General features: G+C 54.2%; 1 protein-coding gene and 1 long non-coding RNA gene across 6 annotated transcripts in view; one reads left to right on the forward strand and one right to left on the reverse strand.

The window, feature by feature from the left end:
* Positions 1–25,087, forward strand: part of COL27A1 (collagen type XXVII alpha 1 chain) — a 151,954-nt gene that overhangs the window by 78,452 nt on the left and 48,415 nt on the right. For 4 of the 5 annotated variants that reach the window (XM_019966794.2, XM_019966791.2, XM_019966792.2 and 1 more), the window contains 11 exons: positions 943–996; positions 1,840–1,893; positions 4,706–4,759; positions 4,909–4,962; positions 7,080–7,124; positions 8,471–8,524; positions 10,405–10,449; positions 15,715–15,768; positions 16,402–16,455; positions 16,691–16,744; positions 20,802–20,855. In XM_019966794.2, coding sequence (XP_019822353.2) covers positions 943–996; positions 1,840–1,893; positions 4,706–4,759; positions 4,909–4,962; positions 7,080–7,124; positions 8,471–8,524; positions 10,405–10,449; positions 15,715–15,768; positions 16,402–16,455; positions 16,691–16,744; positions 20,802–20,855 — 576 coding nt within the window. The remainder of the gene's footprint in view (positions 1–942; positions 997–1,839; positions 1,894–4,705; positions 4,760–4,908; positions 4,963–7,079; positions 7,125–8,470; positions 8,525–10,404; positions 10,450–15,714; positions 15,769–16,401; positions 16,456–16,690; positions 16,745–20,801; positions 20,856–25,087) is intronic. The other variant, XM_019966793.2, reaches the window with a different exon arrangement.
* Positions 15,393–23,740, reverse strand: LOC139184655 (uncharacterized). The gene is made up of 3 exons (XR_011568212.1): positions 23,519–23,740; positions 19,356–19,513; positions 15,393–17,687 (listed from the first exon to the last, which is right to left on the reverse strand). It is a non-coding gene; the product is annotated as an uncharacterized lncRNA (long non-coding RNA).

The raw sequence follows: 25,087 nt of genomic DNA on the forward strand, positions 1-25,087 counted from the left end.
CTGCCCCAGACTGGAGTCCCAGCTCCTGGCCCCTGCACCTGGGCCAGCAGCGTGCAGGCCCCTCTGACATTCCTGCCCCCCACCCTTCCAGCCCTGAGCCCCAGCCTCACTGACCTCCTCACTGCACCAAGTGGGCACACATGGCAGGGCACACCCTCCGCCTCACCTGGGCACGGCCCAGCCCCACCCCAGAGCTCTGCGTGGATGCCATGTTCTCTACCTGCTCAGGAAGTCTTCGTGCCGCTCTCTGAGTGCCCCTCACCTGTGGCAGCACGTTTCTTCCCTGGCTGATGGAGACTGGTGCTCCACCCACGGCCACACAGCAGGTTCCCCAGAATAGGGCTCCCGGCTGGCCCAGAGCGGCTCAGGTCAGGGTCCTGCGCAGGACGGTGAACACTTAAAAAGATACGTCTGAGTGAGTGGCTGGCCGGGATGACGGAGGATCCCAGGCTGCCTGCCAGGCCGGCTCCTCTTTGCCTGTGTCCGGCACCATGTGGCCACATCTGGAGTTCTCCCAGCCAGTCAACGAGGCCCAGATGTTGGCCAGCTCTCCCTCTTCCTCTCCCCTCCCTCCTGGCTGGCCTGTCCTGACCCAGCCTCGATGTCTCTGGGTTGCGAGCCACCCAGGCCTGGCTGCCTCTGCAGCTGGGCCCCAGTCTCCAGACTTCCCCAGGCATCACGGGCGCAGCAGCAGTGCCTGCTCAGTGGCTCCAGAGTCCCGGGGTCCCGGATGACCTGGTGAGGACAGGAGCTGCCATTTCACCCTTGCATCCCTGGGTTCCAGCCTACAGGGCTGCCAAGCTGGAGCTTGCAAGCAGAGGGCTCATCCTCCCCCTAAAAGCGGGTGTTGTCCAGGCCTCGGGCCAGCGGGGTGACCAAGCAGCTGTCCATCTGGCCATTTCTGGGCGTTGCTAACCCCAGTTCACTATGCATCTTTTTCAGGGGAGCCAGGGCTTGCAAGGGTTCCCTGGCGCACGGGGGAAGCCAGGGCCAGTGGTGAGTACCTTCTGCTTCTAGAGCCTCAGGCTCATAATGTCCAAATGGTCATGGAATGTGGCCAGAGATGCCTTTACATCCAGGACCTCATTTCCTCCCGCAGCAGCTCTGGGAGGCGAGTAAAGCAGAGTAGAAATGGAGACTCGCCCCTTTTACAGATGAGAACACTGAGGCCCAGAGGGACAGCAGTATACCCAGGCATCAGGCATTGGCAGAGCTCTGGTGAGAATCAGGGCTCCCAGTGTCTTGTAAATAATAGTAATGTTATTAACAATAGCAGTGGATGTCATTTATTTATTGAATGTTCCCACTGGCGCTGACGGTAAAGAACCCGCCTGCCAGTACAGGAGACTTAAAGAGACATGGCTTTGATGCCTGGGTTGAGAAGATCCCCCGGAGGAGGGCATGGCAACCCACTCCAGTATTCTTGCCTGGAGAATCCCATGGACAGAGGAGCCTGGTGGGCTACAGTCCATAGGGTCGCAAAGAGTTGGATGTGACTGAAGCGACTTAGCACGCACTCACACATGCATCAGATCCTTCCTGTGCTGCGTCTCTTTGAAAGACTGTCCACAACCCCAGGAGTTAGAGAATTGTTATTGTTCCCATTTCACAGATGGGGAAAGTAAGGTTCAAAGGTGAAGCGACTTGCCCAGGATCCGGTGCCCAGGAAGAGTAGGAGTTGGGGCTTGAACAGTAACTCCTTATAGTTGTCTGGGCAGATTTCACTTATATTCTCCTGACTTTTCCAACCATCCCCAGCCTGGGGCCTAATACAAGGGATCCAGGAAAGGTGGACCCTTGCTTACCCCTGCCTCCCCTACAATCTCTTCTCTTCCACAGGGCAAAGTTGGAGACAAAGGATCCATTGGGTTTCCTGGGCCCCCGGGACCTGAGGTATTTAATGCTCTATTTCTCTGTTTCTGACTGTTACTGCGTGTCATCCTTGGGAAACCAAGGCTCAGAGACAGGGAGAGACTTGCCTGAGGTCACACAGCAATTGAAAGATGGGATTAGAAATTCCTAGAGCAGCAATCTTTCCTTTTCTTCCTCGGTTTCCTGCCTTCCCTGGGGGCTCACAAAGGCAGTGGGGCAGCAGCTGGCTTCAGACTCCCTCCCCAGCTCCATGGCCGCCTTTACGGTTTCCAGAAAGAAGCATCAGGAAAACCCTCTGAGCTGTGCTGCCTGGACCCTTCATGGGAGCTCCCCACATTGTCTACCCCTCTGAGCCCTGGAACTTTTCCAGCTGCATACAGCCACCCTGGAGAGGTGCAGAGCTCAGAGCTCACAGGTACAGGGAGCAAGAAACAAGAGTAAGATTCTGGTGTTGGAATGGAGAAGATGTCACGACAGATAGATTAAGCAATTAACATGGTAACTACAGCTGAGTCATTAGAACCTGAGAGTTTCTGACACGTGTGATAATGAGCACAGGTCTGTTAAATGTCCATCACTGGCATTTCTGTACAAAAGAGCGAGGCAGCTGGGCAGCTTAGGGAACTCCTCTTCCCGCTCCCCGCTCCATGCCTCGCCCCCAGTACAGGGACCAGCTCTGGAGAACAGGGTGAGCAGTGCTGGGGGGACTGTCGTCTGTCTTAGGGGGTCTAGGTCAGCCCTAGTCCCCACCCCACCCCTGTGTCATACCTCCCTGGCCTGGCGTCTTGCACACCCCTGAGGTCTTGGAGACAGAAGTCTGGTCCATCCTTCCAAAGACCACTCCTGGTATCGCCCGGATGGATGAGGGAGTGTTTCCTAAAAGCCACAAGTTCTACTTTCCACTGTGTTGACTTTGGCCTTGACACAGCCCTATCTTTAGACAAATGGACTTGGCCTCTCTTCCATGGCCCTGATTCCTTCCCCTGGTCACTGTGGAAAAAAACTTCTCTGAGAGGCCGGGTTTCCCAGCAGTCTGGCTAGTGCGAGTGGAAAGCCGGCTCCCTCGTTTTATTAGGCACTGCCTTGTGCCAGGGGGCTGCATCGCATCTTCAGGATGGGAGCTGGCTGAATGGCCACCACGGCCAGCGAGGGAGATACAGTCACCACCACCCTTTGCAGAGGAGGGAGCTGAGTGACTGAGCAGGGTGAGGGTGGCCTCCTCAGGGTCACCCTGCTACTTGTAGCAAAGAAGTTCTTCATTTTGCCCTTTGGCTCCCTCCCGGGTCCCTGGACAGCTCTGGGGTCTGCTCCCCCATCTTTGGGTTTTGTTTGGATTGGTGGACTCAGCATCCGGAAGATGGTTCTGCTCAGCCGAAGACAGAAGCCGACGAGCCTGTCGGCACCTTCCGGGGTCTTTGTCACCTTTCCGAGACCGTGGGTGCAGCTTCTACTCCCCAGCCCCTGAGTGAATCAGCTCTTTCCTTCATTAGTGGGTCCGATCTGTGTGACACCAGAATTTGATCAGCATCCTGGCCTCCTTCAAATTCTCCCTGGAGACAAGCCCACCCCAAGCAGCCTTGTTTTCCCAGGACCCAAAACCCTTTGGCCTATAGATTTTTTTATTGAGTGCTTACCAGATGCCAAATACCGAACTCAGCGGTGCACTCACCTTATTCTCTTCAAGCCTCAGAACAGCCTTGTTCGGTGATTTTTATAGTTAGCATTTTGGAGATGCAGAAGCCAGGGCCCCGGCAGGCTTAGAAACCTGCCTGGGGTCACACAGTGAGTCGGTGGCAGAATGGGACTTTGAGCCTCTCGATTTGAAGAAAAAGACGTGGGTCTTTGGCTTCCTGTGTTAACTCCAAATTCAAAACCAGACTTGCCTTCCCTAGTGAGAAGGGTGAGAGGATGGTGGAGCTGGAATCTAACGGGAGTTACCAAAACCTCAAAAGAGGAAGAAAATAAAGCCACTTACTAAGGTGAAGTCGGGGAGCATCCTGGCTTCAGGGACTCATATTCAAAGGCTTTGGTTTCTGGTCGGCAGGCACCTGAGGGAGTAGTGGGTCTGCCCTGAAAGCAAATGGGGTTCTAGGCTGAATTAACAGAGATATTATACCTAAAACAAGGGAGGGGATGTTCTTACACTGACTCTGCTGGTCAGTTCACGGATATCCTAGTGATCACCAACAATGGAAGCTAAGCAGTTGGAGGCAGCCAGACTGAGGGCCCCGGGGCCCCTGACTAGGGGCAGTTGAAGGGACAGAGAAGTCTGGTCCTTTCTGCTGGGGAAGAAAAGAGATTCTGCTCCATGTCCCAAAGAAGCTTCCACTGCAGTCATCTATCAGAATGGTCTGGGAGCAGTGAGCTTTCAGTGGTGGTGTGGGGCAGAGTCCAAGGATGCGGTGGGGATTTCTGCTTCTGGTAGTTGCTGATACTTATAGATCAGTGCTTTTCTAGCCTTTCAAAGTCACAGCAAACCCAGAATATACAGGATCCCCACAATAAGGGATGGCACTCCTTGGAGCGGAAGACAGCTAGCTGTGAAGCCCTGGCTGCCCCACCCTAAGACTTGGGAAGGTCTGGATTAGAATACCTTGTATGTGCTAGTTCCTACGCCAGGACCTTCCTGCACTCTCCTGCCTCATTTTCTCAGCACCTCTCTCAAGTGTAGGGGCTGATTCTTTGTTTTAGAACCGTGATAACTGACCTGCCCAGGGTCATCTCCCCTACAGGATGAGATGGAGACCCAGGTCGGTCCCCCTCCAAGACCTATAGTCTTCACATTTCCCTACGTAGTCCCCCTGGGTGACCCCAGCTCTCTGCTCCCTTTCAGGGATTCCCTGGAGACATTGGTCCCCCTGGGGACAACGGCCCAGAAGGTGTGAAGGTGAGTCCCTGCTCAGGAGAGCTCCAGCTGATGAGGCTGACCACTCTATGCAAACCACAGGCCAGATTCCAAGCCAGCGGGAGTCTTGGCAGCCTGTGGTGGAGACGGAGGTGCTGCCTCTGAGCCCACTCTCTGTTCCCTCTCACCAGGGTAAGCCTGGAGCTCGAGGCCTGCCAGGACCCCGTGGGCAGCTGGGGCCCGAGGTGAGACTGTCTGACCCTGCCTTCTGCCCATCCCCCCCAACCCCAGCCCCTAGCTTGCTCTTCCCTGGGTCCTGCAAACCTTAGCTGAGTTCCAGGGCCCCTTGGTCAGGAGACACAGGGCCCAGGGCCACCTCAGGCTTGCCCTCCAGTTCATCCTTTGTAGCTCTGCCCTGTGACCCTTCCAGGGTTCTCATCTGCCCTGGCCTGGCTGGCAGGTCACTCCCATCATGGCAACGCCATTGCCCTGGGGCTTCCTCTCTAGGAGCTACTGTCACTGCCTCTTCTCACAGTAGCACAGTTTATTGGGGTGCTGCTGTAGGAGGGAGGGCATCGTCAGCTTAGGGGAGGTCCTGACTCTCAAGGGGATAGACTATGTCAGCTCCCTGTGGTTAGTGGCAGGCAGTGTCAGGATTCGAACCCGAGTCCGCTGAGCCCAAAGCTCCCTGCATGGACCCTGTGCTGTTTAACTTCTGGGCTCCTGGGAGCTGCCTGGGGCCTCCTGGGAGAATGACATGACTTATGCAGCTAGTAAGTGGCAGACTGAAGACTTGCTTACTGATTCTTCCGTGGTGAAGGGGATTGATGATTTCCTCGGGCCTGTCGGAGCACCAGCTGGAGGGCTGTTGGCCACCCCATGGGCTGGCCCCCGCTTTTTCCCATGTGCAAGGCCCTCCCCTGCACACTTTGGCTCAGGCCCCAGAGCTCCCATGACGCAGCCCTGGGGGAGGGTGCAGGAGGCCCCGACTCACCGCGACCACAGGCAGGCATCTGGCTGACATGGATCCCTTCTCGGGCTGGTTCTGGGTCTGGCGGGGTCCCAGTACTGGCTCTGTGAGCTGCCACGTGGGGCTGCTTTCCTGGAAGCTGGGGCGGGGGGGAGTGGGCTCTGGAGGGGGCCTCTTGGTTAGGCCTGGCATGCCAGAGGGGCCAGTCTGGAAGCTCCCTGAGCCTGCGGGAGGGCCTGAGGCATCTCCATGGGCGGGAAGTGGGCAGGAGGGAGGGAGGGAAAGATGGCACCAGCCTGTGCTCCCGTTGACGCTCACATTACAACATTATCACTGAAGCAGACCCTCAATATGCCCACCACTTGCTCACATTTCCATTGATTCATTTGTCCACTCATTCACTCCTCCATTTGTTACCCTCTCTCAGGCCCTCCTCCCTGCCTTCCCAAACCACATACCCACTAGACCCTGGGCACACCCATCCTGAGTGATGTTGGGTTTGTGGTGTCAAAAAAGAAATCATGGCTGTCCTCCAGGAACTCAGGTTACTCATCAGTGGGTTTTTTTGTTTTGTTTGTTAGTTTTTGTAAACATAATCACAATAGTAAAAGATGTTTATCAGTTTTCACAATCAATAGCCAGACCAAAAAAAAGATAATTACATTTGCAAGTCATAATGGGGCTTCCCTGGTTGCTCAGACAGTTAAGAATCTGCCTGCAATGCAGGAGACTTGGGTTTGATCCCTGGGTTGGGAAGATCCCCTGGAGAAGGAAATGACAACCCATTCAAGTATTCTTGCTGGGGAAATCCCATGGAGAGAGGAGCCTGGTGAGCTACAGTCCATGGGGTTGCCAAGAGTTGGACACTACTGAGTGACTAACTCTAACTCATGGGAACATGATTAACCTAACAATATAAAATAATGACATACAATTTGGAGGGTCAAGCAGAGTGGTACTCATCAGCGTTTAAGATGATACTCTCTGCTCCGCACCATTTTACAGATGGGGAAACTGAGGCATGGTGCGGCTAACATCTGCCACCGAGGAAACGGCAGAGCCTGGAGCAGAGCCCGTATCTTTGAGCTGCAGTCTGGGGCTCTGCTCAAACAGCATATGATCGGGTTTGGGTTTCCTGACCAGCACCACTGCCAACCAGACTGACCACATTCACGTGACGGGGGAGCCCCATTCCCCCAGAAGCCCACGTGTGGTCTGGCCTCTAGGCCTCTGCCCTGGGTGGGAACAGGCCGGGGGCCCAGGTGTCCCATTTCTCGGCCAGGGAGGGCTCTCCTGTGCCCACCCCTTGCCCTCCTGACAGGTCAAGTTCTCCAAGACTCCCACTGAATTAACTTTCTCCTCTTTCTCCTCTCTCATGTCTCCTGACCCTAGGGAGATGAGGGGCCCATGGGGCCACCAGGGGTCCCTGGCTTGGAGGTGAGTGTTGCTGGCCTGGGGGTGTGGGATTTGCTGGTGCTGAGCCAGCTGTGTGCAGGCGGGCATCATCTGGGTGGTGTTCTGGAGAGAAGTCGTCTATGAGAGCCTTGGGCCTGCCAGGGTGGGCGTGAGGACAGACCCCAGAGGAGAGAGATGAGAAGCAAGAAGCTGCTGTGCACCTACTGTGTGCGGGTGCACCGAGTCCATTCTCATTCCCTTGATTCTCCCTTGAGAGAGGCACTGCCTTTCTTGATATCATTCAAGGCCCTCAGGCTCAAAGAGCATACATAGCCCAGGCAACTTCCCTGGTGATCTGGTGGTTGAGAATCCGCCTTCTTACGGAGGGGATACGGGTTCCATCCCTGGTCAGGGAACTGAAATCCAAGATGCCAAGGGGCACCGAAGCCCGTACACCACAACTAAGACCCGTCACAGCCATAAAAAAAAATGGTAAAAACTTAGCCCAGAATCTCACAGCCAGGAAGCCAGGATACCCTCCCCGGAATCTGAATCTGACTTCTCTCTACTGCTTCAAGTGGCCTTCCAGAAGGAAGGTGTATGCCCAGCCACCTTCAGTCTCAATTGCATAAATTGGCAGTTTGTAGGTATTTTTGGTCTTGGGACCTTTTGACATCCTCGGAAATGACTGAGGATCTTGAATGCTTTTCTTTACATGGGTTACATCTATCGACATGAGTACTTAAAACCAAGAAATTTTAAATGCTTTTAACAATTCATTCAAGATTAACGACCAACTCTTTTCATGTTAACAAAAATAATAGTTTTACCCGCCCCCCCCCCCCCCCCGCCAAAGCTATATTTTCCAAAGCAAAAATCATCTAATGAAAAGAGTGGCATTGTTTTACCATTTTTTGCAGATCTCTTTAATGTCTGGCTTAATAGGAGTCAGCTGGATTCTCCAGTCTGCCTCTGAGCTCCATCTGTGGATAAAACCACGTGCCATGTAGTCTCTGGAAAACTCTACTTGCATTCATGAAAATGAGTGACACAGGCAAATGACATCTTAATATTCTTATGAAAATAGTTTTGACCTTGTGAATTTCCTGTGAAAGGGTCTCAGGGTCCCCCAGAGGGCCCCGGGGCAACAGTTTGAGAACCACTGGCATAAACTCTCCATGCCCCTGTGTCCTTTATCTTCTGTTCCAGCCCCTTCCTTTTCCTCACTCCTTGAAAGCAGTTTTCTTCATTCCCATTAACAAACAAACCAGCCTGGGAGAGGCTTCCCAAGGTCACACAGCTGACCACTCTCCCTGACTCCCCAAGGACAGCTGCCAGCCTGGTGACTTCGGGGCCTGGCTTTTCTCACTCACTTCTCCCTGTTGCAGGGTCAACCCGGCAGGAAGGGGTTTCCTGGAAGACCTGGCCCGGATGGCTTGAAGGTGAGGGGACCTGGAAGTGACGTGGCAGGAAGGGGGAGGAGGGAACACCAGGGGAGGAGAAGAGAGAGGGGGAGCCAACCGATGAGGCCCTAGGATGACCCCTGAATCCCTGACCTGTTGTGAAAAGCGGAGGAGATGGTCTGCATTTATCATAAAGTGTGTATGAGTAACAGGAAAACGTGGACAGAATCTCAGTGTCCACCAGGGGACCAGTGTTCAAGTCATGGGGCACAGCGTAGCCACCAAAGACGGTGTGCTGGGAGGATTGACCAGACGGGAAGGTGTCCGTGTGTGGCAGGGGTGATGGTGGGCACGTGCGAAGCAGGTCACGCAGTGGAATGGTGCAGCAGGAGCCCATGGACGGGGCTGGCTGGACCGCGTCCCTGAAGGCTCAGAGCAAAGCCTGGAGCGTGGACGGGGGTTAGCTCTGGGTAGTGGGATTATCGGAGATTTCCATTTCCCTCTCTGGGCTTCTGTATTTTCCCCATCATCTCCCATAAATATGCATTTCACTTATTAACAGTTTTTTTTTGAAGTTATCAAAATGAAAAAGAACTGGCCCCAGTAGGAGATTGTGTTCCTCAACACATGGGCAGCTTAATACCTTTCCAGGGACTCCCTTTGAAGGCTGGATTTCCCTGGCCATCCTGGGCAGGGATCGCTGGGCCGAGTTGACAGCTGGGCAAACACACAGAGGGTTAGGGTGGAACTGTGGGGGCCAGGCCGTCCAAGTGCCCTCCTCTCAGGAGAAATGGCCCCCGAGTCTGTGTCTGTCTGGCTCCTCTGGGGGTCTCAAGCCTGAGGTCTGGGGGCAGACCTGGAGGGAAGGCTAAGGTTTGAGCCGGGATCACCCCATCCATTCGTGAGCCCAACTCCTGGCCAGTCCGAGCCCACGTCCTGCCCTCTGAGGCCTGGGCCTTTCTCCCTCATACACCAGCTGGGTTTCTGTGGTGGGAGCAGTGACAGGGCCCTGGGCAGATCTGTCCCACGGTTCTGCTTGCCAGGGCGGCTGTGGCTGCAGAAGGAGTGGGAGTCACCCCAGCGTGGGGTAAAGCCAGCAGACAAGATCTCGAATGGCCACCTAGTGTGAGGGCTCGGGGATTCCCAGGTGGTGCTAGTGGGAAAGAACCCGCCTGTCAGTCCAGGAGTCATGAGAGACGAGGGTCTGATCCTTGGGAATATCCCCTGGAGGAGGAAACGGCAACCCACTCCAGTATTCTTGCCTGGAGAATCCCATGGACAGAGAAGCCTGGTGGGCTACGGTCCACGGGGTCACAGTTGGACATGATGGAGGTGACGTAGGACACAGCGCATGTGAGAGCTTGGAGGCAAATGAGTTTGGTTTTACTTATTTATGAGTGGGGACACTGAGCCCAGAGCAGAGACGAGACCACTCCGTGTCACTTGTGAGCTGATGGCAGATCTCTGGGAGTCCAGCGCCCTGATTCCCCAGCTCCCCGCTCATCCTGGTGCAGCAGGGCATCTCCATCAGTCAGACCCAAGTTCCAGTGCTCGCCCTACTTCCAGCTCGCTGTGTGACCTCGGCAGGTCACTCCACCTCTGTGAGCTTCAGTTTCTGTCTTCTGCTGAATGCCGTGGGTTGATGCGGGTCCCAGATGAGATATAGACCCCATGCCAGGTAACCTGCCCAGGGCCACTCCAAGGGAATGATGACGAGGATCGTCCCTGGGGCCAGAGGAGGTTTTGTCCCAGTGTCCCTTGTCCCTACCATTTGTTTGGAGTTTCCAAGGCCAGACTGCAGTTGAGTTTCTTGGTTCCTCCCCACCAGAGGGGCCTAAGGCCAGTCGACCCAGGTGTCTCCTGGGAGGCCTGGACTCCAGCCACCCATTCCCAAGTGACCCTCCTCTGTTTCTCTGCAGGGCGAGCCAGGCGATGCTGGACGGCCGGGGCCTGTGGGTGAGCAGGTGAGTCACCGTCGTCTTGGACCCTACTGGCTCGCTTTACTGAGGGCTTAGCTGTGGGAAGCGCGTACATGGACCTCATTCATCCCCAACCCCAGCTGGAGTGGTCGGGTTAGGGTTATCTAACCCTAAACGGCTCATCTCCCCGCTTCACTGACATGGACAAACTCTGGCTCTCAGGGAGGTGAGGTCACTGCATGAGAAAGCCACGAATCTCAGTCCCCATGGTTCCACAGCCTGACTCCGCAGATGTTCTGGGGGCATTCGCCCAAAAGACGTTACGTGACTGTTCCCAGAACGTGCAAAGTGGAAGAGCCCTTTCACAGTCACCACCCGTGCTCGATGTAACGGGAGGGCTGGAAGAGCAGAGAAGCAGAGTCGCGTGCCAGGGGCTCTCGGTCTAGGCATCCCTAAATTATAAAGAAAACAAAATTCACATCAGTGGCTCTGGCTATGCTGGAAGTCAGGCCAGGGTCTGAAGCGGAGAGGAGGTTGCACGTGATCACTGAAAAGGAAGTTGGAGAAACATAACCTTCAGTGTTGAGGTCCAGGGCCCTTGGCACTGGAGGCTGATGAGTGGATGACCGGCCTTAGTCCCTCCTCTGCAGCCCGGCGCCTCCTGAAAGCATAAGCTCTGGGCTCGTAGCTCAGGTCGGAAGGTAGCAGTCTCGTCCACTCCTTTAAAGAAGGACCCCATCCTCTGAACCCAGCAAGGGGCTGCCTCGGGCTGGAAGGGGAATGATGCTGGGGACCCAGAAGAATTTGTCTCTCCCAAGAAACGCCATCAATGCCGTGAGAGTCACGCACACGAGGAGCTTCCTCACCAGGCCTACAACATCTGTTGGGGGGAAGAAAGGAATTAAAGCAAGGGGAGGACTGGATTTTTGAAACCTTTCCAGTGTCATTCGAGCACATTCTGTGGGAAGCCCGGGAGTTTGGAAGGGCTGCCGCGGCCTGGATGTATTTCCTGATTGGAAAAAAAAGGCAATACGTTCAGCAAATTTAATTTCATAGTTATGCTCATGGTAGGGCCCTTGGGAAATAGATACTTGGAATCCTAGGATGGTAGAGCACAAAGCTTCCTCTGAAATCCCTCTATCCTGGAGTTCTAACCTTTTATTTTGTTCCTTAGACCCTTTTGGCAGGCTGGAGAAGATCATAGACCCCTTCTCAGAATTTGTTGTTCAGTCACTAAGTTGTGTTCGACTCTTTGCGACTGCGTGGACTGCAGCATGCCAGGCTCCCCTGTCCTTTCTTGTCTACCGGGGTTTGATCAAATTCATGTCCATTGAGTCGGTGATGCTATCTAGCCATCTCAGAATAGAGAACTTCTTTAAATGACAAAATACAAAACAAAAGACTACGAAGGAAATGAATTATATTGAAATACAAACGTGAGATTATGTTAAATTGTGATCTCCTCAAAGATTTGCTTCTTTATTCTTGCCTTGAATAACGAGATCTAATGGCAGGTCCGATAATGACTTCAATTTTGAAGTGGTGACCGGCCTCACCGATACATTTGGAGCTCTCTGCAGCAGTGACTGTAATGTGATGTGTAAAGATCTGTGACTGTTACCAGTGCTGTAGATATGTTGCCTACATGCCTTAAGCTCATGTTTGAGGGGAGTGCTCAGCTTCAACTAGAGGCTGGCGAAAATGACAGCTGTAGTTTTTCCCTCAAGTTCACGGACCCCTGAAATGCATCCATGGAGCCTTACAGGGACCCCAGATTGAGAACCCCTGGATCCTCCTCAATCACACTAACAAGTGTGGGATTTAGGGAGAGGAATGGCTCAGTGGATAAAGAATCCGCCTGCAATACAGGAGATACAGGAGGAGAGGGTTCAGTCTCTGGGTAGTAAAGATCCCCTGGAGGAGGAAATGACAACCCACTCCAGTATTTTTAGAGAATCCCATGGACAGAGGAGCCTGGAGGGCTACAGTCCAAAGGGTCACAAAGAGTCGGATGTGACTGAGTGACTAAGCAAGAACACACACACACACACACACACAGGTTTAACTTAGATGACCAAGCAAAGGAATGGGCAGGAGGTGTGGGAACCTGGCCTGAGGCGACCACAGGCACACTCGTTCAGTAGAGACCTCAGCTAGCTGCCCAGTCAGCTGAGCAGGGAAGACAGAGACCTTTCTGAGTTGTGAAGCAGGGCTGGAGCTGAGCCTGCTGTTCCTCAGCCCCTTCCCCGTGTGGGAAGGAGCAGGCCTTTCCCGTTCATGGCAGAGTCGAGGATCCCTGGGAAGAGTAGAAAGACCTCCTTACAGTCACAGTATCTGCTACATTTATCAGGCCCCTGTTAGGAACCAGGCTGTGTGCCAAACGCTTTCCATACCATCCCAGCAGTTCCCTGGCAATCCTATGGCAGTATGTACTACTATCCCCATTTTGCAAATGAGGAAACCAAGGCTCTGAGAAGTTAAGTGCTTAGACCGTGATCTCCCAGGGAGTGCCATCGCTCTCAGAGCCCAGGTTGACACTCAGGCCTGCTGGGTTCCCATGACCTGCCCCGAAGACACTAAAAACCCTTGACCTCCTGAGTCCTTGTGGGTTTTTTTAACAGAGTGCAGCCAGCCTGCTGGGCCCTGTCCTAGGTGCTGGGCGCACAAAGATATTTACAAATCATGGGTCTTACCTTTAAGAAGCTCTGTCCAGGGTGAAGCCAGGCATCTCAACACCTAAGCCTGAGATGTCTAGTCCAGCAGAGCATCCATGACTGTCTGGTTCCCAGTTGCTTCCCCCAGCACCCAGCAGAAGGTCATGAGAGCAGGGAGGGAGGGAGAAAAGCTCCCACAGTCAACAACAGGCCTTTATCTGTAGGCTGTGTGAGGACAGGCCAGCTTGCTCCCCAACCCAGGGGACTCGGATCCCACCCATGCAGTGTCTGCTGTAGGTGACAATACCACCCCCTGCCCCATGCCAGCCAAGAGGAGCCAGCTGTGCCCACAGCTGTCGGGGCTGCTGCTCCACCAGACCCGCCAGGTGGAAGCCCTGGGCCTCGGGGGCAGGCTTCCCTGGACCAGCCTCAGCTCCATCCGTGGGACAGGGTGCCAGGATGTTCTGGAACAGTGCTCCCAGTGGGGAGGGGGGCCTGTCCTGGGGTGGGGGTAGGGAATGGGGCACTTGCTGTATGGCCCTTATTCATTAGGATTTGGTGGGGGGGCAGGGGTGGGCTTCTTATTTGAAGTTTATGACCTGCCTGCCTTTCAGGACCCAACAACTCATAAATTTAAAGTAGCTATGAAATTTCTGTTTCTCTGGGCCAGTCAGGCAGGGGCTTTTTAACAGAGTAGTTTTTATTCCCTTTACTCAGTGTCCTCTAAACGTCTGACTGCTCCCTTGTGGGGAGCTCAGGCCTCTGTCTTAACCCTGTGGCCTTTTAAAATAAATTAGAATAGGATGGGAGGGAAGTACCATTTATAGAGTGCCTACATGTGCCATGCATTATCACCAATACTCAGAACAACCCCGGGAGGAAGGGTAAACCATTTCTTGTAAGTTCTCTCACTCTGCACATGAGGTTTAGAGGCTCTGCAGTTTCCCCAGGGTCCACAAGTCTAAAGGCTGAATGGTGATGATGTAGATAAAGTGTCAGTTACAGGGCTCAGCCCGTCATAAGTGACAGCTGTTGTTATTAATATTGCTATCACCTTGAATGTAGGTGTCCGACTCTTTGCGGCCCCATGGACTGTAGTCCACCAGTCTCCTCTGTCCATGTAATTCTCTAGGCAAGAATACTGGAATGGGTTGCCATTCCCTTCTCCAGGGGATCATCTTGACCCAGGGATCGAACCCATGTTTCCTGCATTGCAGGCGGATTGGATTCTTTACTGTCTGAGTCACTAGGGGACCCCCTATCACCCTGAACATGAGCTAAGTAATTTTTAAAGTAGGTTGTTGCAAAAGACAAATACTTGGTCATTTTCTCTGACTTATTAGCTGTGATCTCATACCTTGAACCTCATCCCTCTCATGTCATACTTCAACCCTGAAGGGACTCTGAACCCAGGGAAACAGGCCCCCGGCCGTATGGTGATGGGGTTAAAGTGCCAGGGAGACCTGTGCCCTGCTCATGGCCACGTGCGTTGGAGTGACAGGTGAATGGGCTTCGGGGCCACCCAGACCAGCGTTGCATTCTAGGCTGCAGTTGCAGGACACACACAGTCCTGGTCTGAGCTGACACTTTAAGACTGTCTCTGAACCTTGTAGAGCTGACCCTTGGGAATCTGGTGCCTTTTCTTCCCTCTAGTTGCCTGGCCAGCTTCACTGCCCTAGTGAACAATTTCCAATCTGCTTCTGATCAGGTTTTAAGGTCTCATTTTTTTCTGGATATGGTTTGGGGACAGGGAGCAAATTTTATGGGACCAATTCACTCATCCCTCGGTCTTCCCTAATTCTCCCAGAAACTCTTGGCTGCAAACCTGGGATCTTCGAAAACAACTTTTGCAACCCTTGTACCACACTAGACCTCCATCTGCTGGAATTTTCCTGAAGAGAGTAGGGTCTGGACTGACAATTGTCTGACTCCCTCCTCTAACTAAGCCCTTCATCCTTGCTGAGTGTGAGTGAGTTGCCTGCTCTGGGCAGCGAGCGAAGCCTACAGCTGCCTAGAAGAGCCTTGGAACACAGGGGCCAGTTATCACCCAGTGAAGTTAAAAAGAGCAACAGGAACTACAGTGTGTGTGCCCTTTCAGAAATGAGAGGAAGCCTTTCACAGGACAGTAAAAGGGCTCCCACTTCCCAGATTTCAATCAGGGCTTTTGGCAGAGGCTGTTAGGGTGTTTCTATTCCAGCCAACAGGTTTGTTTCTCTCTTTGAAACAACCCCAGAACCCCAAAAGATGGGGACAGATTTCTCACAAGCACCGCTTTTCCCAGCACCACTTAAGGACCTTGCCCCTGCTCCCCCGCCGACTCCCCCATCCCATCCCCTCCCCACACGTGGCCGCCTCCCAGCTTCTGGCGGGGAAAGAATGTGTGGTGCTCCCAGGGATGCTGGCAGCGGCCCCACCGCTTGGCTCCGAAATCAGAACCATCTGGTGGAGTGAAGGAAGTCAGGACGGTGCCCAGAGAGACAGCTTTCTCTCCTTGGTGGCAGCCCCACGCCAGCTGGGTCACCGGGCATGGGGCGGGAGACACGGGGAGACGGCCCCAGTGCAAGAGAGACTTGGGCCAGGTGTCTTTGAAACTCAGTCCATCCCTGAATTCACGTTGCTTCCTTCTTTCTCTTGCTTTTGTACATGTTTCTTCCAGGGACTTCTGGGATTCGTTGGTCTGGTCGGAGAGCCAGGAATCATGGGAGAAAAGGTAAGTCACGTTGGAGGGAATGTCTAAGCGATAGCGCTTGTGCTTTGAAACGTTGGAAAGGTGAAGGGGCCAGTCGCCCTGGGGGTTTCAGACCTCTCTCCCTGGCCTTTCCTCCTTGCCCTGGCCTTCCAGACCCTCAAAGAACCATTGTCACTTGTTCCAGCACTTCCTGGGGCTTCGACCCTGCCCTCTGGCCAGTACCCCAAGTGCAGCCAGATGTCTGGGAGAGTTATCCCTGTGGTCTGGGCTGCTCACGGCTGTAAACTGACACTGCACGCGGGCAGGCAACAGGGGGAGGCAGAGATTTACCTTTTAAAAAAGCATCCCAGTGCTTTAAGTTGCCTTATGAATGCCAGCAGGTGTGTTTTACAGACCAGATAACCAAGGCTCCAGTGGGGGAGGTGACTTGCTCAAGGTCACCCAGATGGGAAGTGGCAGAGCTGGGATTCGAACCACATTAAGTGCCCATGGCCACACTTTGCTGGGCGTCTTCGCTTCTGATGACTCTGGGTGATGTGGCCACAGATCTTGGACAAGGCTTTGTCCCTCTCTAGTCCCCGGAGGGCACTCTGCACCTGTCCCCACAGAGCCGCCCACTGCCGTGACCTCCCTGAATTGCTGTCTCCATCACAGGGTGACCGGGGCATGATGGGACCCCCAGGCGCGCCCGGACCCAAGGGGTCGATGGTAAGGAGCAGTCTGCATCCCCTTGCCCTCTCCTGTCCCAGCCACGGTGACAGCTCTGCTGTCGTCTGCCTGCCTCTGAGAACCCCAGGCCTTCACAATGACCAGCTCCTTCCTCCTGGGGCCTGGCTGCTGCCCGCATAGCCCTGGGCTGGGTCTGAGCTGGCCGAGGCAGGATTGCAAATGGAAGAGGAAGCTTCCAGAACTGATTCCTCCTTGTTCATCTCTTTCTTGGTAGGGCCATCCTGGAATCCCAGGTGTGGTGGGAAACCCGGGAGAGCCTGGACCTCCGGTAAGCAAAGCCTTCGTGTTCGCTGAGCTCAGACTTAACTGTTGCATCATGGTGGAGTCTAGGTCTCAACACCAGGCAGACCTGGGTCAAATCCCAGCTTCCCGCTATATTGCCAGAGCAGATCGTTCAACTTCTGTGTGCCTGAACTGTGCTTATCTGAAAAAATAGATAAAATAATCTTGGTCATGATAGTGCGAGCACGTAGGTGAAATGAAACCAGGCAGCTAATGTTCATTACGTAGGGACAGTCATTGCAAGGGAGTATCGTGGGCATTAGCACTGCTGTTGCTCTCTTCATTCACTCGGGAAGTACCGTGTCACATGTCCATTCCAGGAAGTGCCATCAACAGGGCAGAAAGCTGTCCTTCCCCTTTAGGAGCTCCTCTTGTGGCGTGGGGAAAGAGAAGGCGGTAGATAAGTGACCATTGCTTTGGAGAAAGCAGGGGAGAAGATGGGAAATGCTGGGACAAGTGGGCGGAGGGTCCAAGGATGCAGGGGTTCTGGGCTTCTCGTGATGACTGAAGTATCAGGGATGTTCTTGAGGATCCCAAGGCAGGGAGGGGTGGGAGAGGCAGTGCTGGGTGCTGAGGAGGAATACAGAGCGCTAGCCCAGGGGCAGGAAGCCTGGATACTAAGCATCATCCAGAGATCGAGGTTCCAGGCAGCAGGTGGCCCTGCCAGTCCGCTATAGCTTCTTTTTTTTTTTAATTTGGCCCTGCCAAGTCTTAGTTGTAGCCTGTGGGATCTTTAGTTGCAGCCTGCACACTCTTGGTTGCGGCATGTGGGATCTAGCTTCCTGACCAGGGATTGAACCCAGGCCCCCTGCACTGGCAGCCACTGGACCACCAGGAAAGTCTCCACAATTTTGATGAGGGGGAAAGCTCACAGTGCGGAGCTGGGATCAAAAGCCAGCGCTCTGCGCTCTTGATGGCATGGTTTCCACCTGTTTGTGAGAAGGAGGGAAAAAGTTACATCTGGCCTGGGGCTGGAGAGACTGGTTGGCAGACTGAGGCATTCATCTGAGGGTCCTAGCCCATCCAGCCCAAAGGCTGCTGGCCCACCTTCCTTCCCAGTACTCAGAGGACCCGAGGACCAGGCCCCAGCAGATGCTCCTGGAGATGGTGTGCTTGGAGTTCGGGAGTGTGGGAGGTGCTCAGGGCAGGGCCAAAGTCAGAGAACAGGATGCTGGGGCTCTATCATCAAATCCCAGCTGTGTCCCTGGGTCTGGACCTCCCTGAGCCTCAGTCTGCCCATCTGTCCAACGGGAGCAGGAAAGTCTGAAAAGAATTGATGGGGCAAAAAGGAAGGCCAGAAGGAGATGAGAAAACAGCAGGGCCTTCAGGCCAATGCATAGAAAGAAGCAGCAGGCCTCCTCTGCATTTCCCGCCTCCATGGCTCTCTGGCCCCTCCGCCATCCCATTTCTTCAGTGCTTCCATCTGTTCAATGGGTTGGCTCTGACTTAGTGAGATCAGACAGTGAGTTGCTGCCTTCAGATCCCAAGGTTGCCACTGACCTTCCTCTGTTACAGTATGGGGCTGGACACTTGGGTCTCTTTGGACAGCCAGCTGTCCCTAGTGCCACTGGGGAACCATGATGGCATGGAGGTGCAGAAAGCTTTAGAATTAGACACTTTGAGTCAAATCCTGGCTCCCTCTTTGTTAGCTGTGTGATTGTTGGCAACATTTATAGCATCTCTGAGCCTCAGTTTCCCCACCTGTGAGTCGGCATAATACCACATTCATGATGAGACTGTGGTGAGACATAAATGATACCACACGTGGCGTAATGTTTAGCAAACTACCTGAATATAGCAAGTGCTTAATGAATGGGAACAATAGTAAGTGAAATGGCTCAGTCGTGTCCGACTCTTTGCAACCCCATGGACTGTAGCCTACCACGCTTCTCCGTCCATGGGATTTTCCAGGCAAGACTACTGGAGTGGGTTGCCATTTCCTTCTCCAAGGGATCTTCCCGACCCAGGGTTCAAACCTGGGTCTCCCGCATTGTAGGCAGATGCTTTATCGTCTGAGCCACCAGGAAAGTCAGGTACAATAGTAAGTACTACCTCTGTTTGTTAGATATGATAATTTCTACTATTATCAGTAAGACTGTGAAACTGACATTTCTGATAATACTGTTCATAGCTGATTGGCACTTTTCACTTTTCCAAGCTCTGTAACATCCATGTTCTCTTACAGTCCACTGAGGTCAGCCAGGGTTACTGCCTCCATTATTTGGAGAGGGACCAGTCAGGCCCTGGGTCCCTCAGTTTCTGACCTCTTCCCTCTTTGAGAGAGCTGACAGCAACCCTTAACTGAAGACCTCCAAGTCATTTCATCTTCCTAGCAACTATAGAAGGCAAAAACTCTCTTATACCCATTTTATAGATGATGAAACTGAGGCCCAGAGAGTGTAAGCCACTTGCAAAAGGTCACAAAATTAGTAAGTGGCAGAGTCGGGATTTGAACCTAGTTCTCTGGTGGAACAGTCTGCTCTTTTAAGCACCCTACTGCCTCTGAGTTAAGACTTGGCTCCTGAAATTTCCCAGTGACGCAATTGCATGCCTTCTGCAGTCTGCGATCCCTCCATAAAATGGTCCGTGGTTCTCACCCAGTCTTCATGTTCTTCATCATCCGGAAGTCCAGTCCCTCATTGTATGGGGCCAAGCCCGGGTCCACACCCTGCTTGCTCTGCTGACAAGGGGTCTGGTTGGCATCCAGCCCTCACCTTGGCTCTTTAGCAGTTGGAGGGTCTGCACCCCTCAAGGCCTGGGAAAGAGAGCAGAAAGAAGAGTTTTTCCTGAGGCCCCAGACTGAGCTGGGCCTCTCCCTGGTATTCAGTGTGGGGGATGAGGCCACCTCTTCTTGGAAAGGGAGCACGCCCAGTCTGAGAATCGCCGCTTGAGCTGGGAGGCTCTTGCAGCTGTTGGAGGGGTCCTTGGCCTGCCTGGGGTGAAGAGGCAGCCTGACAGCCTGACATGTGTAGCTGGGCCTGGAACCTCGGAGGCGCTGGGGGCAGGGAGGAACCAGGCAGCGAGGTGGCCTGCTTCCTCTCTTCACCCTCCATCCCTCCCTTCCTATCCTGTCTTCTCCAATCCTTCCCAAAATCCTTGTCATCAGCCTGTTCTGGGCCAGGTGCTGGGAATTCCAGGAACAAGTCCAGCTCTGTGTTTTCTTTTCCTCCCTCCCTGTCTCTTCGTGTCATCCCTTCATCAAGCCGAGATAACCCGGGCCTCCTCCCTGGGCCAGACCCTGCTCCTTCCTTTATGCCTCCCCCACCCGCCTCTCCTCTGCTCAGCCTCTCCCCTCCTCCCCTCCCCACTCCATGCCTGCTTCCCGTTCACCCTCCCTCCCCGCAGGGCCCTGGTCTGGCTCTGCCGCCTCTTGCCCCTTGCCCTCTGGCTCTCTCTGCCCTCTTCAGAGCCTTCTGGATGCTTTCAGGTCATATTTGAGGTCAGGGTAGGAAACAGGACGTGGGACCCCCGTATTCTTCTGACTGATGGAGGGAGAAAGAGTGAAGTGGGCGTTGGAGGAGGCTTTGGTCAGGAATGTCTTCCTAGCTTCTGGTTGTTGATTTTGAGATAAAGAAGGAAGTGGCTCATCCATTCAGGATGCCTTCTCCCAGCTACTGGATTCCCAGGCACTGACTCCTGCTCAAGGTGGCAGCTCCTTGACTGATTCTCTGGGGGGTGGGGGGCGGGGCGCGACAGACCTTCCTTCCCACTGGGCTAAGTGCTTAGGGCTTCTTTCTGGAGTTGCTGGGCTCGGGAGGGGCCGCCCCCGAGCAGTGCCGGTCTGAGGTTGCAAGCCTGGCCTTCCGTGTTATCCCCCAGTGTCAGTTGCTGAGTTGTGTCCGACTCTTTGTGACCCCATGGACTGTAGCCCGCCAGGTTCCTCTGTCCATGGGATTCTCTAGGCAAGAATACTAGAGTAGGTTGCCATTCCCTTCTCCAGGGGAATCTTCCCGACCCCAAGTCTCTTGCACTGCAGGCAGATTCTTCCGTGTTATACTTGCTTCCGAAAAGGGGGCTTCTGCAGACTCTTTCTCCTCCCACAGGGTCCTCCAGGATCTCGAGGCCCACCGGGCATGAGGGGAGCAAAGGGACGCCGGGTAAGTGGGGCCCAGCCCCCTGGGGCAGATGCTGGCAGGGGCCACCTGCTTGGAGAGACCCCTCCTGATCCTTCCCTCCCCACCCCAGACCTGAGATCTATGACTTTCAGAGCACCAGCCAGGGTTCCAGGCTCCTGCTGGGTGTGACTCTCAGTGTGGGAACCCCACTCATCTTTCGCAGCCCACTTCTGAGTACCAGGCCTTGCCATCCAGGAGGCACGGGGGGCTCTGTGGCACCAATGCTTTGTCTGTTCCTGTGTTTGTTCATGCACTCGTTTGCCTGCAATTAGGCACTTCCTAGGGGCCAGCCATTGTTAGAGGTTCTGTAGATATCATGAGAATAGCACCCTCAGGACCCCTGTGTGGCTTTGTGGCTCCATCAAGGCCAAACAGACAGTATAGGGTCATGAACACATTGATGGCAGCCTGGGAGCCTGGAGGAGGCATCTCACCTGGCCAGGGTACCCGGGAACACGTCAAGCAGAGGCAGATGCTTAAACAGATGCCAGGTTCCAGACAGAGAGGAAGCCCTAGGGTGAGCTGGAGTGGCATGTTTAGGAATCCCCATTCAATAGAGGAGCCAGGGAGAGGAGTGAAACCAAGAATTAGAAGCTATCAAACCAAGTGGGCCTCAGACACCACAGCTAGACCTGTGGGCAATGCTTCAAGGGTAGTGGGGAGCCACAGGAGGTTTTACACAGGGCTGGCCTGAACATGGTAGCCAGAGGTGATCACTAATACTTACTCTGTGCTGAACACTATCTATCACATGCCTTGACTCAGTTAATCATCAACATGACCCTATAATTAAGAATAGGTGCTAGTCTTAATTCTCATCGTACAGAAAAGGAAAGTAAGGCTCAGAGAGGTTGAGTGACTTGCCTTAGGTTGCACAGCTAGAAAGTGGCAAGACTGTGTTTTGAACCCAGGGATTCTGACTTTTTTGGAGGCAGGGAGGGCTGATGGGGCGGTTTCCTGCCCCCAGTGGATGTTCAGGTGCCAGGACAGCAGCTCTGTGAAAAGGAAACAGGATGGCACGGGTGGAGCAGGCGGCCTGGCCTGTATTCAGGCTTATTCAGGGGATCTGAGACGGCTCTTCTCTTCCTGGCTGAATTTCAAGTAGTTGAACAATTTCCCCTGAACCAGATGGTCTGAGCAGTCGGCCTGCGAGAGGTGAGATTTAGAGGCATTCCTTGGACCCGGCAGGGCCTCTCCTTGTGCCATGTCCTGGTCTCTGCCAGTGGCTGAGGCCCGTTGGCAGCCGGGTTCCACCCTGGCCCTCTGCACATCCTCTCCTGCCCCAGGATGCCAGGTTAGCAGGAGGGGGAGCTGCCCTGCCCCCCACAACCTGCCGGATGCACAGGCTCAGGCCCCCGTCAAGTCACAGAGCTTCCTGCAGCCGTCTGACCATCTTTCCCAGTGGTGGCTTGAAGAAGGTATCTCCTCCTTGATAATACTCAGGTTCCAGACCACAGAATCTTCAGGGCTGGAAGGGGAACTTCAGGAACACAAGCCCCCTCCCCTGGCTGGGTTTGGTGGAGATGCAAAACCTGTCGGACCCTGTGCCCTGGGTCCCCTGCCTGACAGGCCACCTTTGGCCACTTCGTAGATGACGTGGTCCCTGAGGGTGGGCGGGGACTGGAGAGGTGCCCGCTGAGCCAGTTAAAGAGCTCAAATCTGGGCCATCTCCCCGTGTAGCTCCTGGCTTCCCCTGTGACCCTGGCAAGCCCTTGTGCCCTCTGGGCCTCAGTTTCCCCAAATACGCTCTGGGAAATGAGCTTCGATGCCTGCAAGGCCCTGCCTGTTCTCTGCCCGCGTGCAGGATGGGCCCCGCTACCCACCACCTGTCTCCCCTAACCCCTGAGTCCCCTACCCCCCTGCCTGGGGAAGAATGAGCACAGAGGTCAAGTCCAGGGCCAGGATGGGGCCTCAGATCCTGAGCTCTTCTTGGTAGAGCTGCTGATCAGGGTCTGGGTCCGTGGGTCACATAGGGGCACATCTCAGGCTTTCCAGTGACCAGCTCGGGGACTTCAGGCCAGCTTCTTCCCCCACCCCGCATTTATTTGGCTGCACCGGGTCTTAGTGTAGCATTCTTCGCCAGATGCAGATCTTTTTTTGAGGCATGCATTGTCTTTAGCTGTGGCATGTAGGATCTAGTTCCCCAACCAGGGATCAAACCTGGGCCCCCTGCTTGGGACCTCGGGGTCTTTCCCTACCAGTGAAGTCCCTCACACCAGTTTCTCTGTAAGGCTCAGTGCCTGACATTAGGTGGAAGTTGTAAGGAGCCAGAATTTGAACTCAACAGCCAAATGCCCAATTTTTTCCCACTACTAACCGGTCACTGTTTACCAGTGTGGGAATGAACTCCCTGTCTCAGGGAGTATCAGGTGAGAGCCTGGGGCAGGATATTGCAGAAGACAATGTCTAAAAGTCCTCTTACTTGGGAGACTCTGCTATCTCTCTCCAAAACCACTTTGACAGAGTCATGAGGATTCTGCGACCCAAGAGCCTGCACTGAGCTCTGCTCGTGTGAGTGGGGCTGAGAGCTCAGCAGATCTGGCTTTGAATCCCAGCTCCTCCTCCCCTCTGACCTTGGGCAGCTGACTTACCCTCCCTGAAGCCCCAGCTTTTCCTCTATAAAAGGGGTCAGCAGCAGAACCAACCTCTTTGGATGGCCGTGGGGAGACGCTTCCTCTGCCAGCACCGCCCATGGTGAGCACCTGGAAGGGCAGCGGTGCATAGCGAGTGCCGGGCACACGTTCACTCCCTTTTCATCCCTTATTCACAACAACTGTGATTGGCCAGATTTTCTGTCCTCTGGGGCTCCTACCCGCCAAGCTAGAAGCCCAGCCTGGCTGGGAGGCAGCCGCAGCTGTGACTGCGAACCTGTTCCTGGGGAGTGGCTACACAGGAAGCGATTTGTGGCTCTGAAACCCGGACCTGCCTCCCGTGTTCAGTGTTGCCATGGAGAAGGAAGGGGCAGGTTTGGGGCACCCGCAGGACATAGAATGAGCTGCAGAGAGGCCCAGAGCAGGGTTAGGCTCGCCTCTCCCTGCACAGGAGAACTGGGGAGGCGGGTGGCTGGGGCCTCTCTACTTTTTCCTCTCCCCAGACAAGAAAGCTTGGTCCTATTTCCCCCAGCAAACCCCAGGTCTTCCCAGAGGATAGCAGTGTCTCCCAGGTAAGAGGAATTTTAGATATTGTGTCCTGGGACACCGTGCCTTGGCCCTGACTTGCATAAGCCCTTGTGATGGGGAACTCACTCCCTCACTGATTAAAATAGAGACAAGTAGTGGTGGAAAAAAGTGGGCATCTAGCTGACTTAGAGTCACAGGCTGGTTCCTCCACCTACTATCAGGGCTGCCACAGGCTATTTCCTTATATGTCAAATGAGGAAAATAGCTTTCACGATGATTGCTGCTGCTGTTGATGCTATTATTATTGTTATAGATCTCATAGCTTTCTTGCAGAGAGACTTTGATTCCCCAAGTAAAGAGGGTGCTGTGTGATTCAGGCCAAGCCATCAACACCTCTGGGCCTCCGCTCTGTTCCTAGAGCTGTCCCTTTCCAGGAAGGTTTATGCTCAGGTAGAAACAGAGGTCGGGGCTCAGCAGCCGTTTCTGGAGGACACAGAGGCCTGCCATCAGCTCAGCCTCTGTCCCAAGTCTCAGGACCTGGGGTGCCCTGCATCTCCATTTATCTCCATCTCTACCAAGTCCTGTATGAATCAGGGGTGTTAAGTCCAACAGGTAGTCTGACAATATCTACCTGAGACTGAGGCCCAGAGAAAGGAAGGGGCTTCCCTGGGGTCACACAGCAAGCCAGCAGCAACACCAGGACTTGCACCCACATCCTCTAATCAAACCTCATCTTGAACCCATGAACATTCTCAGCCTGATATAAGCTGCCTATACTAAGCAGGGCCCTGAATCCAGATTGCCCAGGCCAGCCGTTGCTTTGCGCCCCTGCCCCTCGGGAGCCTGCAGCCCCCTTTGGCAAAATCAGATCTTCTGAGAACTTAACTGTATGCCAGGTGCCGAGCTGCCCATGTGCATTACTTCCTGCCTTGAGGGAGCGATTTCTTATTCCCATTTCAGAGATGGTATAACTGAGGCTCAGCCAGGAGCTGTCACTTTCCCCTAGACACAGCATTTCCTAAGCAGCACTGTGCCTGGTGCCGGACCCCTGGGAGTTCTGGGCGGAGGCCTGAGACACCAGGAGCAAAGACTCGC

This window comes from Bos indicus, chromosome 8 (genome assembly GCF_029378745.1).
Source record: "Bos indicus isolate NIAB-ARS_2022 breed Sahiwal x Tharparkar chromosome 8, NIAB-ARS_B.indTharparkar_mat_pri_1.0, whole genome shotgun sequence".
Taxonomy (NCBI): Eukaryota; Metazoa; Chordata; class Mammalia; order Artiodactyla; family Bovidae; genus Bos; species Bos indicus.